The following is a 14031-nucleotide window of genomic DNA, read 5'->3' as shown; positions in this document are numbered from 1 at the left end:
AGGTAACACTAATGTAGAAACTATTTCCCTTATTTTATTCTTGCAAGTAAAATTATCTTTATATCAACTGCACTACATTGTGTATTTAACTACAATTTTGTAGCTAGCTTGAACTCCAAATGTAAGCACTCTTTCACCCAGGTTCTCTAACTTGACATTGTGGTTACTTCTGCTGTGCACAATTTCTAAATTCCACGTTATTAATTTTATGTATCTAGTTTTGCACTCATATTCCGGTAAATAAATCCATCTGTAATATAATTCAATTAAACTCTTACTAAACTGGATCCACAATTTTACATGTGGCTTGCGAGTTGCAGTTCAAATGCAGAGCATCTGCACAGACCCTATGTCTAGGTCTCTTAAGACCAGTTACGGACTCATCCAATCCGAGTCCGTGAAAATACGGATATAAAAAACTCGTATCGAACTCGGATATTGCTTACGTAATAATCCGATCTCTGATTCAAATCTAAACTAATCAGTGGACATTTTTGACATATCTACGTTATACGTCCGATTTGACTCCGCACATCCGAGATATTCTCACGGGTGACAGTGCGAACTTGGATGACGAAAGTCGGAGCTAGTGCGTAAGCTACCATACAAATAGTTCTATGACTAATTCGGACCATATGTTCACGGATTCGGATCGGATGCAGTGCGTAATCGCTCTTAGGCTTTACACTAAGGCTGAGATCTAAAGAGCGTATTTTGAGTTTGCTCAGACTTAACTTTCAGAAGACTTAAATCTGTCATTTATGCCAGCGATATAACGCTGTCTCGCTTTAACAGTGTCTTAAGTCTGAGCAAAGTCAAAGTGCGATCCATAAATCTCAATCTAAGAGTGAACTACTCACCGCGTGTGTCGTTTAGGGGTCTAAGCGCCGCTCTGGCTCTGGCGTTGCTGGCGTACTGCAATGCACACACACGCACAGTGTCAATGGTTTATATACACACATACGTCAAATTGTCAGCGATATTCACTTCATGTGACCAGTAGTATGCGACCCAAGAGGATGCATAATATAAGTAAGCCAATCCTCACAACCAAAGATTTGAAAATCCTGATTAATAGGAGTTTAAATTACAGAAGGAACCTACATGGAAATTCTCAAGTCTCTAGACGCAGCGGTTCGAGCTGGGCGTTGATTTGTTTTTAATTTTTTTATTCAGATACAAGTTCGCCTATGACTGCAATCTCAAGTTTCGGTAAGTGATTTAGTCTAAGATAGAAGATGGAAGGGGGTATGGCAGTTCTGCTGCTCAAAACCTCAACTAGCTAGGTAAACGTTAATTCGAAGAAGAAGAGAAGATGTTAGATTAATTACCTACCGACCTACATTTTACCCACCAATATTATTAAGATCGCATCGATTTCATCAGTTCTGATCAGAAAAGATTGTTTATTATGACAGTTTAGAGAAGAAAATAAATTAAAAAATTGGTCCATCAAACAACAAACAACAATGTTGGAAAGCAATTACTGAAGATCACGATAATCTGTCATTTGACAGTAAAGTTGTCAAATTCTGTCACGACCAATTCGTTCTTCTATCCATAAAAATTTACAGAACTAAAGCCCACTATAATGACGGGAAACTCAAGGCTTAGGTAGATTTATAAGCATTTTGAAAATCGGGTCACTTCTGAAGTCAATATCGTCAACATTTTTCAGGGTACACTTAATAAAAATAATGTTAAAACAGGAATTCATATTATGAAAAACACACGGGAAAGTAGAATTACTATAATACGAAAAAGTAGTCTGTTTTTAATTTCATGCTCACGCGTATGACTTGCACCTTTGCATAGGACGACTTCTCGCGGTTGAAGTGCTTCAAAAGCAACTAAACGATCTGTGAACGCAATAGTCACACCGGGTTTCTTAGGTTGAGATCTATATAGCGCACTCTGACTTAGCTTAGACTTAAGACAGAGTTAAAACGAGACAGAGGTATATCTCTCACATAAATCTGTCTCGTTTTAACTCAATCTTAAGTCTGAGCAAAGTCAAAGTGCCCTCTATAGATCTCAGCCTTAGGCTGTTTATAGAGCGCACTTTGACTTTGCTCAGACTTTACTCAGAGTTAAAACGAGACAGACATATATGTCTGACATAAATCCATCTCGTTTTTACTGTGTCTTAAGTCTGAGCGAAGTCAAACTACGCTCTATAGATCAAACTCACTGTATGCGTTCACAAACCCGAAAATGTCGAAACGTACAAAGGCGCGCAGTGCATTCAGAAACATCCATTCTTTGCATTCAGTTAGTTCGCACACTCATGCGTGAACGTTAGTAGAGATTCGTACACAGAGTCATATTATGATATAAAGATGTTCAAACGCACAGAGTAAACAACAATCAGATAGTACGTCTATCCTCACGTTTGAGATCCCTTCAGCTAATCAGAAGGCCTATTGTAAGCGAAACTGTTGATTAGCAAAGCCTGAGGGCCTGTTTCACAACCGCCAGGTATACTTTATTATCCGACGGATAAAATCATTTTGACAGATTCCAAATACAAAAACTGTCTTCACGTATTTAATCGTTAGACAAAGTTTATCTGAAGGTTGTGACACATGCCCTAAAGTGCACGTTGTAGGCAAAACGCGTCTCAGGCCTTAGAGCTGCAAAAACCATTATTTTTCGGCGAATAACACAGTTTACTTGGCCTCGGCATTCGCGACAAATTGAGTCGAATCCTTTACCGGTATTTTAACGACGAATCTATACATTATTTGGTTCTACGCTCCCCGTTCGGCTAAAAATCAAATTGTTATCTGTTAAAATATTATAGTAAAAATGTAATTCTAATGATTAAAAAAAACTATGAAGTGTTTTGAGTGTATTAACTGTTGAAGAATTAAGTACAGACATTTAAATTTTGAAACAAAAAACTATTATAGTGTTAGAGAAGTGTATTATTAACTACGAGTTTAAAACAGTGTATTTTTAGAACATACCTATAATGGTTGCAGTTTTATACATACACAATGCGGGTTCAGAATTATTAAATAAATTACATTGATTTTGAATGGTATAGATAAAACTGCACAGATAGAATATTACAGACCGAGCTGCAAACTGTGCTTCGATTACTCTTGCCAATTAAATATAGCTCTTATCCCATTCAAAATAGAGTTGTTAACAGTAGGCAAGATAAAATTAATTCGATCTTACATTAAATTTACGCCTCTATTTGAATTGGCTAAGGACGATGTCTATTTTTTTTAAGAAATGGAGATGGACCAAAAAACCCAAAACCTTTTATGAAAAGCTGGGTACCAATAGGTTCATTATAATGCACAATTCACCTCAAGTGGCAATGCCGAGATCAATGGGGTACCCAGTTTGTCCCAATCGATTCTGGATTTTAACATCAGCATCTCCTTTAGGCATAATCTTTTACCACGACTAATATTTCCACTTCCCCTCCTATTAAGCCTAAAGCTTGTGTTAGGAGTAGGTACGACAATAGTGCAACGAGTAAGGTTTGAACCGTCAATCTTTCGGATATCAGTCTGCTACCTAACCGTTGAGCTATAGACGCTATTATTAACAAGGCAAATATTAATCGTAGAATGAGTATACAAGCACAGATTTCAGCTCGGTCTGCGCTTATATCCGTATATTAAATTGTCAGTGATGAAACTCAATCGACACTGTAAGAAAAATAAGCTTTATTCGAAGCGAAGTTTTGTTATACGCTGCCGTGCCAACTTGAGGAACCCTTCACGGGTATACCTTTAAAGTAATTACTGACTACGAGCCCCCTTTTGCAGGTTGTTAAAGAATCGGAACTGAAGTCGCAGCGTTAGGTCTTTCCGTACTGTAAGGAACAAAATACCGTGACTATGGGAACACGATACACATGTGCTGTGTCACACAACGGTATGTCATTGACAAACAAGTCGGCCGGGAAATTGAACAACTGATCAACAAAACTTTAAAACATTACAAGCTCGCTCGATTTTAACTATAGGTATAGCGCAGGTGTAGCCTCCTGCGGTAGTAGAGTGGTGCGGGAGGGTGACAGTTGTCACAAGTTAACGAATCACGAAGCTCTCGTATCACGTCATCACATCCTCCCGCACAGCTCCACTACCGCACCAACCTATTCAGTTATGCGTTATGTCTGGGTCATGGTATGAGGTCATGTACAAAAGAATTAGCCGCAATGTCTTATTCTACTCGACTAAATACGGTATTTGATCGTATTTCTTGAGTTTCCACAATGGAACTGCAATAATTTTGCTAAAGTTTATAACCACAGGAACATTTTTCGACATTTCAATTTCAAGAAACATTTTCGCCAAAATACTAGAAAACAAGGAGCATTTTTCAATGCTGCATTTTCATGAAAAGTGTCAGCCTTAAATTTTGTATGTATACCATAATAAAGTGTCAGCCTTCCATAAGAAATTACATCGATAAATTGTTCATTTTCCACGACTTCTAGTTTCTCTAAACAAATAAGAGGGGGTAACGGGGTAGCACGCGTAGTGTGCATGTGTGAGTGGAGTGTACTCACGCGTGCGGCTTTGGGTGTATGTCGGGTGGCGCCGCTCTCACGAACCTGTCCGTGCCATTCGGTACATCCAATACCGATTCATTATCGGTTACCAGTAACGGTTTATCGGTTATTCTTCTCTCACTCGTTGGCGTGGTGGTCTCAGCGCTTGGCGGTGTGAGGTTAAAGAAGCTACTGTCGACCCCCACGGCGGGCGGCCGGCCGCGGGGCAGCCGCAAGCTTAAGGACGTGGTAGCCCGCTTTTGCAAACGGCAATCTGACAATATCGATACCATTTCATCGATTATGTCCTCCCCTTTAGGTAGTTCTACTTCTACACACACGAACTAAGGGTGTTTTTACAATGGAGTAGAACAACAATACAAACTTATCGATATATCGATAAATTTTATACCACACAGACTAAAACACATACGGAGATATGTACGCACGTACGCAATTCCACATCTATGGACATGTTTTTCTCAAGAAATGTAGACAGCTATATTAAGTCTGTGATACCACAATAGTCCAACGTGATGAAATCGAACTATCGTATTGCATTTCGTTCGCTGATACGTTAGACTATTGAGGCTATTTTCATATCGATATTTTTTCTCGATTGTAGTGAAGTGTGAGTGCTTTTCATAGAATGTTCTGTTTCATGATAGTGATGATAATCGATAGTAATCGATTTTCAAGTTAGTGTTAGTAAGCGAGGATGTGAAATCGCTATGGTTTATCTATTTGCACCTATGGTAATCTATGGGAACGACATTAAATGTGTTTTACTGGCGTGGGTGGCGTAGTCCGGAGCGCCTGCAGACTCGACCGTGAATTGATAATGTAACTGTAGGATGGCAATTAGACTTTCAATGTATGTATGGCTGTATGGCTTTCATGACATGATACGGGCGAAGCATAGACTGAATTACATATTGGAAATCAGAAAAATAAGATAAAATTATAATTACATTAAAAATTTATACATATTTATATTAAGTCAATAAAAAAAAGAACAAAAAATGTTTTTCTAGCATTTTTTGTAGTGAATAATCAAACTTCGTTTAGTTAAATAATTCAAAAATGTCATTTTTTTATTTGATATCACATCACTTATCCATACATTAGCTCATATGCATACATCTTTTAAAAACTTTAGATAAGTGAAATGCCGAATTTTTCTTTACTCAATAGCTGTTTCATCGGGCGACGAGCTGCTCGACAGATTTGGCGAATCTGAGAAGTTCTGCTCCGCATGTCTCCCTACTCGACTGATCGGAAGACTAGTTGGCGGATTCCCCATACTAACTTGCCGTTGTTGCATTGTGGGTACAACTTGGTAAAAAAAAAAAAAACTTACAAGTTGTGCTTGAAATGATGACCGAGCCAAAGTAGTCTGGTGATTTGTTTCACTGCCTGTGTGAACTGCAACTCGACTGATGGGAGACTAGTTGGCGATTTCCCCATACTGACTTGCCGATGTTGCATGTACTGTGTACAACATGCTTGTGGTGAAGACTGAGGCAAAGTAGTCGGGTGATTTGTTCCACTGGTCATTTGAACTGCATCTCGACTGATCGGACGACTAGTCGGCGGATACTCACTTGTCGATGTTGCGTTGCAGGTGCAAGCTGCATTCGATGTTGAGGCCGACCAAAACAGCGTAAACAACAGGGTTATAATATTCTACCAACTGCATAATTTGTATCTCGACTGGTCAGGCGATTAGTTGGCGGATACTTTCTTCTGTCGATGTTACGTTGCAGATGCAAACTGTTCTGTGCAGGCCACGCCAAACTTTCCAAGGGTTTGTTCCTTTCCTCAGTCGCGTGATTCTTAACTCAACTGATCGGGCGACTAGTCGCGCAATACTTACTCTTGTCAATATTGCATTGCAAGTGCTTCAAACTACACTTGAGGTAAAGGCCACGCCAAAGCTTTCAGGGGTTTGTTCCTTTCCTCAGTCGCGTGATCTGTAACTCGACTGATCGGGCGACTAGTCGAGGAATACTTACTCTTGTCAATATTGCATTGCAAGTGTTTCAAACTGCACTTGAGGTAAAAGCCACGGCATAGCTTCCAGGGGTTTGTTCATTTCTTCAGTCGCGTCATCTGTAACTCGACTGATCAGACGACTAGTAGGCAGATACTCACTTCTGTCGATGTTGCGTTGCAGGTGCGATGCAACGCGATGGCGAGCGTCGCTGTAGTCAAGGTGAAGGTCAAGTCTAAGGAGTGTGGGGTTCTGTCTCACAAAACACTTGATCTGCAACTCGACAGATCGGACGACTAGTCGGCGATTACTCACACCTGCCGACGCTGATGTGCAGGTTCAAGTAGCGATAGCGAGCGTCACTGTAGTCGAGGTAGATGCCAAGCCAAAGCAGTTTCAGTTCAGATATCTGCACGATCTGCAACTCAACTGATCGAGCGACTAGTCGGCGGATACTCACTTCTGTCGATGTTGCGTTGCAGGTGCGAGGCGACGCGATGGCGAGCGTCGCTGTACTCGAGGTGAAGACCGAGCCGAAGCAGTGTGGGGTTCTGTTCGACCAATCGTGTGATTTCCATCTCAGTTTTGTTGCCCAGCACTTGCGACCGCTGTTGGAAAACAAATCGTTTAAAGAAAGAAGAAAGAAAGAAAGAAAACTTTTTATTTGATCACTACACTACAATAAACCTTAAAACGAATTAAATCAATCTGCTTGCGTAAATACTGATAAGTAAAAAAATATATATATTCTAAAGTGTCACGTTACGTACGTATATTTCATGTTACTTTTATAGTTCATGTTCGTGCTAAAACCCAATGTTGGATTTAATATTTGATACCAATGTTAAGTGACCAAAACAGTTAAAACAGCTACGTTATTCTTTTCTTCTTATACACTTCAACTTTTTTATCCAACATTCCATACTGGTGTCAAATGTTGGATTAATGGGCCAATATTTGGACCAATGTCAAGGGTAGTTAATAAAAATATTTTGTTATCATATTAAAGTAAGTTTGCTTTTAACCTGTTTCGATTGGATATTGGTGTCAAATGTAGGAACAAACATTTGCGCCAAAGCTTGAGTAGGTCTAGTTACCTGGTTAGAAGCGCGAAACTCCTCAACAGTGTTGGTGGTTAGGAGAGACTTAACAAGTTGGACCACTCCCCCGGGGCTGATGAAGTTGGTCTCGACGTTGACGACGCGCAGGGAGCGGTTGGCTTCCAACGCGTCGGCCAACAGTTGGGCGGTGCGGTCGTTGAGGCCAACGTTGACGAGCGATAGCACTTCTAGATGAGTGTTTGTTTTTAAAGCTTCGAATAGCTTCTCGAATTTCTCATCGCTTATGTTCTGAAATTATAAATGAATTTGTTTTCATTTGTTGATCCAACACATATTAAAGTACTTAAAATCTAACTTAACCTAATCAGCGCCTAAAATATGTCGTGCCAACGAAAAGGGCCCGAATAAGTGTTGTAGACATAAAATATATAAGATGTAACCATCATGTATGACCGTGACCACGACTCGAAATATTGGCAGTTAAAAAGAGCCTAATTAATCGTAGTATGTCGATATAAATAACTATAAATATAAATAAATCCCAGTTTTATACAATAATGTCGCTAAACCAAGAAATAAGCTTAAAATCATTAGTATAACGCTCTGTTACGTAATCCCATACAAACGACAGACACAAATCTATTTGGGCCCTTACCATTTTGAGTCACCAACCAGTTACAAACAAAATCATTTTCGAATTGAAGTTCGAATTTTTTTTTGAAAACATGTTTGTGATTGGTCGGTGACTCAAAATGGTTAAGTCCCCTGAGATTTTCGTCTCTGTCATTTGTATGATATTACGTAACAGAAACAGCGCTATACAGGAGATAGGAATATAGCATATACCAACGCTGCGCTTTCCGATGCGAGATCGCCAGCACTTTGGGAACCCAACGTCTATCGGTTCTAACTATGAACCCCAAATGTGGCTTCATCATCATCATCATCATCATCATCATGATCAACCCATCACCAGCTCACTACAGAGCACGGGTCTCCTCTCAGAGTGAGAAGGCCATAGTCTACCATGCTGGCCATATGCGGATTGGTAGACTTCACACACCTTTGAGAACATTATGGAGAACTCTCAGGCATGCAGGTTTCCTCACGATGTTTTACTTCACCGTTACATAACTACAAAACAACATAACTCTGAAAAGTTAGAGGTGCGTGCCCAGGATCGAACCCCCGACCTCCAATTAAAAGGCGGACGTCCTAACCACTAGGCTATCACAGCTTAACTATGCGGCTTACCTTAATGTTATTCCAATTGAGATCAAGGAAGGCCTGGTCGTTGTCTCGCACCCTGCTGATGCTCTGTTCTGGGTCTGCGTCATTGGGAGGGTCCATGGGGAAAATCTGGAACACAAACAGCAAGCATTAACTCAAAGTCAGAGTGTTTTGATTCCGTACATGGAACAAAAAACGATTGCAAATAATGTGTTTTAGTTATATCTAAATTACTTGACACTCTTTATTCGCATGCGGTGTTCACCTGTAATTAGCTTTTAATTTTTTCTAAGAACTTTGTATTTTTAATATTGTATTTGATATCAGTCATCATCATCATCATGATCAACCCATCGCCGGCTCACTACAGAGCACGGGTCTCCTCTCAGAGTGAGAAGGGTTTTGGCCATAGTTTACCACGCTGGCCAAGTGCGGATTGGCAGACTGCACACACCCTTTGAGAATATTATGGAGAACTCTCAGGCGTGCAGGTTTCCTCACGATGTTTTCCTTCACCGTTAAAGCAAGTGATATTTTAATTACTTAAAAACGCACATAACTCCGAAAAGTTAGAGGCGCGTGCCCGGGATCGAACCCTCGACCTCCGATTGGAAGGCGGACATCCTAACCACTAGGCTACCACAGCTTGCACTAGGCTACCACAGCTTGATATCAGTACCCATATTATAAATGCGAAAGTGTGTTTGTTTGTTGGTTTGTCCTTCATTTTGTTGGATTGACGTAATTTTTGCATTGGTAATGGGTATAATTAAAGACCTGGAGAGTGACATAGGCTACTTTTTATTCCGGAAAATCAAAGAGTTTCCACGGGATTTTCAAAAACCTAAATCCACGCGTACGAAGTCGCGGGCATCAGCTAGTAGATGATAAAGCTGTTGGTAAACCTAATACATAAATGAAAAAAAATCTATAGGGGACTGAATGCACAAAATGATGAAACATATCCATTCATCACACTAATATTTTAAAGGTGAAAGTGTGTCTGTCTGTCCGTCTTCTAGCTTTTCACAGCCCATCCGTTTAAGCAGTTTTGACAAAATTTGGTACAGAGATAGCTAATATCGAAGGCTACCTTTGGCCCAGGAAAATCAAAGAGTTCCCAAAGGATTTATAAAAACCTTAAATCTACATGGACCAAGTTGCGGGCATCATTTAATTAGTAATAAGGTATAGGTATACCTTAGGTTTGGTAGCCTTCGTGATGCCGTCCCAGCCCAAGCCGAGGGGTTGTCCTTTATTGAGCAGCGACGCGTGGTACTGGTCCTGGTTCATCATCGAGTGGAAGCCGAGAATTGCTGGAATAGATGACATTATGTTTCAACTAGGTTCCGTATAGGTCCGTGAGAGTATTTCTATCGAGCCCCTTGTTGTACAAGGCAAGGTGGAGGGCACCTGTACATTCTAAAACAGATTTTTATTTATTTTTATGCATCATAGTTTTTGAATTATCGTGCAAAATGTCGAAAAAATACGACTGTAGTACGGAACCCTCATTGCGCGAGCTTGACTCGCACTTGGCCGGTTTTTTTTTAATCATAGCACATTGGAACAAGCAAGATAGATGATATCAAAGATTGTCACGGCAAAGACCATCAATTACACGGTACTGGATTGTCGCCAGATTGTCGCGAATTCCTGACAAACGGTTGAACACAAAGGTGAGTTTTTTAGACGTTTCAACATCATAAAAATGCTTAATATAATTATTATTGTTTTCCATTTTTTTTGTTATTTCATACGCATAGTTTCATCATCATCATCAACCGATAGACGTCCACGGCTGGACATAGGTCTCTTGTAGGGACTTCCACACGCCACGGTCTTGTGCCGCCTAAATCCAGCGACTCCCTGTGACTCGTCTGATGTCGTCCGTCCACCTAGTGGGGGGTCTTCCAACACTGCGTCTTCCGGTGCGAGGTCGCCATTCCAGCACCTTGGGACCCCAACGCCTATCGGTTTTACGAACTATGTGCCCTGCCCATTGCCACTTCAGCTTCGAAACCCGTTGACGCATAGTTTAGAAGGCTATTATTATTACGTGCATTTTACAAGAAATATTTACGCAAATACAAAGATTTGAAGTGATTATTCAGAAATGTCTTATGTGCGACTTTTAAATCTCTTATGAGAAGGAGTTACAGTCCATCTCTTCACACTTTTGCGAACACTGTGGAGAACTCTCAGGCATGCAGGTTTCCTCACAATATTTTCCTTAACCATTAAAGCAAAAACCATTAAATTCACTACACGATATAAAATACTAAGTACTAACTACCTAGTATAATAAGTCGACAAATGTCTACGCAATTACTAAAATATTTTTGGATGCCCAAAATTGATGTAGTGTCTAGGTAATTTTATAAGGACGTAAAATTTCATTTATTTTTAGAGATTTTTAGAGATGCATTTTCTTTTGATCTGAAACTCTCGACAATATTTTATTATTAGAGAATGTAAAACCCCTATAAATAATACAATGCAAATTGCATGTATACGGAAATACCGTTTCTTTATCGATGTAGGAACTAGTCTGATTGAACGCAAAAAACTGTACAGATGGAATAAATTACATGGGTGTAGTCAATTAGAAAACAAAATGTACACACCTACCTTCAATCATGAATATTTACAAACATTTCATCAAAAAACATTAGTCAGCAATATACACTAAAGCAGACTTATGAGACTAGCAGAATAATAGTTATTTGTTATGCAAGGCTCCAAAATTGTTATTTAGTCGCGAGAGTTTATATTGAATTCTGAGCCAGCGAATAATTCCAAGGTTGAAGCAAGCACGAGCGAAGCGAGTGGTGCTATCCCTTTCACAATGTTCGTTGCGGAAAAAGACAATGCTTCTTTTAGACCTATTAATCTAATTTTTTTTAGAGATTGTGTACAACCGAATTAGAACCAATAAAAAGGGGTGGATAATACGTTGACGGATGACAGAAGTGAGTGGAAGAAGACATGTTGTGCCGGCCCCACGTACAGTTCGTGGCAGAAAGTAATGTACATCGACCTTTACATCATCAAACATCTGATTTGTTGAGCATCGTCTCTGTCGTTGAGACCAAAACGTCATAAAGGTGACAGAGACAACGCTCTACAAAGCCGAAAAGTTATTCTAAAGGCCGATGTACATTAAATAAGGCCAGGAAAAAGAAGATACGGCTAAATATTCGGCTAAACTATTCGTCACAACTATTCGTCGTTGGTATGGCACTTACCAGCAAGATCGATGATCTCTTCCTGTGTAGCGGTGGTGAGGGTCGTTTCATATTCGTTGCAGAGGTCAATGGTGATATTCGGCTAAACTATTCATCGGTATGGCACTTACCAGCAAGATCGATGATCTCTTCCTGTGTAGCGGTGGTGAGGGTCGTTTTATATTCGTTGCAGAGGTCAATGGTGATATTCGGCTAAACTATTCATCGGTATGGCACTTACCAGCAAGATCGATGATCTCTTCTTGTGTAGCGGTGGTGAGGGTCGTTTCATATTCGTTGCAGAGGTCAATGGTGATATTCGGCTAAACTATTCATCGGTATGGCACTTACCAGCAAGATCGATGATCTCTTCCTGTGTAGCGGTGGTGAGGGTCGTTTCATATTCGTTGCAGAGGTCAATGGTGATATTCGGCTAAACTATTCATCGGTATGGCACTTACCAGCAAGATCGATGATCTCTTCTTGTGTAGCGGTGGTGAGGGCCGTTTCATATTCGTCACCGAGGTCAATGGTGATCTGTTCATCCGCGTCACGAACCTTGTCAGACACAGGTGGTGGGATCCACTGAAAATTAGATAAAAATCCTTTTAAAAATGTAGTTAGTAGTCGGGACTCGGATGGGTATAGTACACGACGGCTAACCCCGTGCGGGCGAGCGCGGGTAACGTGCGGGTGTGCTAATGTAACATACATTAGAACTTTATTGGTTATCAGGCCAGACTTCATATGAAAATGTGCATGGTCCTTTGGAGTAAAGACTTCAAACCTCTTGCTACATAACAATCAAATTAATTTGGATCAACATAGAAGGAGAATGGCACATACCTTTTTCCCCCGTACCACTCCTGCTACATATGGTTTGACCTCTGGCCGATCTGGTGTTTCTAATGCCTGTTTGTTGATGTGTTCTATGAGTTTCTTGCGGTTCAAGGGACCTGTGGGGCCCTTCTCACATGCATAGTTATTCCTTAGTGAGGGAGGGAGACAGTCATCCTGGAAACAGAGAAATATTTTTTTTATTCAGATACAAGATCAAGTAACTAACTATAATATGGGTTATGTTATATTATATCGCGCAGCTCACTACTAAGCATGGGTTTCTACGCAGAATGAGAAGGGTCAGGCTAGCCCACCACACTGGCCAAGTAAAGATTGGCAGACTTCACATAACTTTGAGAACAGAGAGGCTAGGTAGGCTAGGTTTTTAGAGAATAAGTTAGTATTTTAGTTGAGTTTTAATGTATTCCACATTACACAAACTAGTTTATAAAGGTAGCTATCTAGTTACTTAGTTAGGTATTACAAAAAACTTGCTCAAGAACTATGCTAAAAATGCCCCAAATACTTGATATTATAAAGTGGAACAAATTGGCAAGTATGGTAGTTTATAGAGCATATAATTTTTAGCCAATTATGCATAATGGCTATGAAAATTTACGGTACACCTAGTTACTGCCTTTACAGTATTGACGCGGCCGAAAGTGATGAACATCGGCCTGTAGAGGGACATTTCATCTTTGTAGAGCATTGTCTCTGTCTCTCATACCCATAATGACGCTTTGTCAGCCTCAACGTCCGAGACAGTGCTCTACAAATCAGCTGTCTCCTTCTAAAGATCGAAGTTCATCACTTTTGGCCGCGTAGTGTACCTTTGTGTAATCATTACCCCTATTATAAATGCGAAAGTGTGTTTGTTTGTGGGTTTATTGGTTTGTTGGTTTGTCCTTCAATCACGTCGTAACGGAGCAACGGATCGGCGTGATTTTTTGCATGGGTATAGTCAAAGACCTGAAGAGTGACATAGGCTACTTTTTAGCCCGGAAAATTAAGGAGTACTCACGGGATTTTCAAAAACGTAAATCCACGCGGACGAAGTCGCGGACATCAGCTAGTTACTAATAAATTGATTTTTGATAGTGACTGGGAGGTTAAATTCTAAAACCCATAAAGGTAATATTTTATAGTCAATCATGTCTAATT

At 40.2% G+C, this 14031-nt stretch overlaps 1 protein-coding gene across 11 annotated transcripts in view; it reads right to left on the bottom strand.

Moving 5' to 3' along the window:
• tmod (tropomodulin) overlaps window positions 1-14031 on the bottom strand; it is an 84898-nt gene that overhangs the window by 5236 nt on the left and 65631 nt on the right. For 3 of the 11 annotated variants that reach the window (XM_034973702.2, XM_034973697.2, XM_034973703.2), the window contains exons 3-10: window positions 12877-13044; window positions 12492-12615; window positions 10004-10119; window positions 8828-8932; window positions 7610-7861; window positions 6973-7120; window positions 4538-4793; window positions 861-915 (exon numbers count right to left, since the gene is read on the bottom strand). In XM_034973702.2, the coding sequence (XP_034829593.1) occupies window positions 873-915; window positions 4538-4793; window positions 6973-7120; window positions 7610-7861; window positions 8828-8932; window positions 10004-10119; window positions 12492-12615; window positions 12877-13044 (1212 nt within the window). In that variant the 3' untranslated portion in view covers window positions 861-872. Of the gene's footprint in view, window positions 1-860; window positions 916-2714; window positions 2768-3750; window positions 3836-4537; window positions 4794-6972; window positions 7121-7609; window positions 7862-8827; window positions 8933-10003; window positions 10120-12491; window positions 12616-12876; window positions 13045-14031 lie in introns of all 11 variants that reach the window. The other 8 variants (XR_011237404.1, XR_011237405.1, XR_011237406.1 and 5 more) reach the window with 8 other exon arrangements.

This window comes from Maniola hyperantus, chromosome 12 (assembly GCF_902806685.2).
Source record: "Maniola hyperantus chromosome 12, iAphHyp1.2, whole genome shotgun sequence".
Taxonomy (NCBI): domain Eukaryota; kingdom Metazoa; phylum Arthropoda; class Insecta; order Lepidoptera; family Nymphalidae; genus Maniola; species Maniola hyperantus.
The sequence above is the reverse complement of the archived record's forward strand: the minus strand, read 5'-3'. Positions and strand labels throughout refer to the sequence as shown.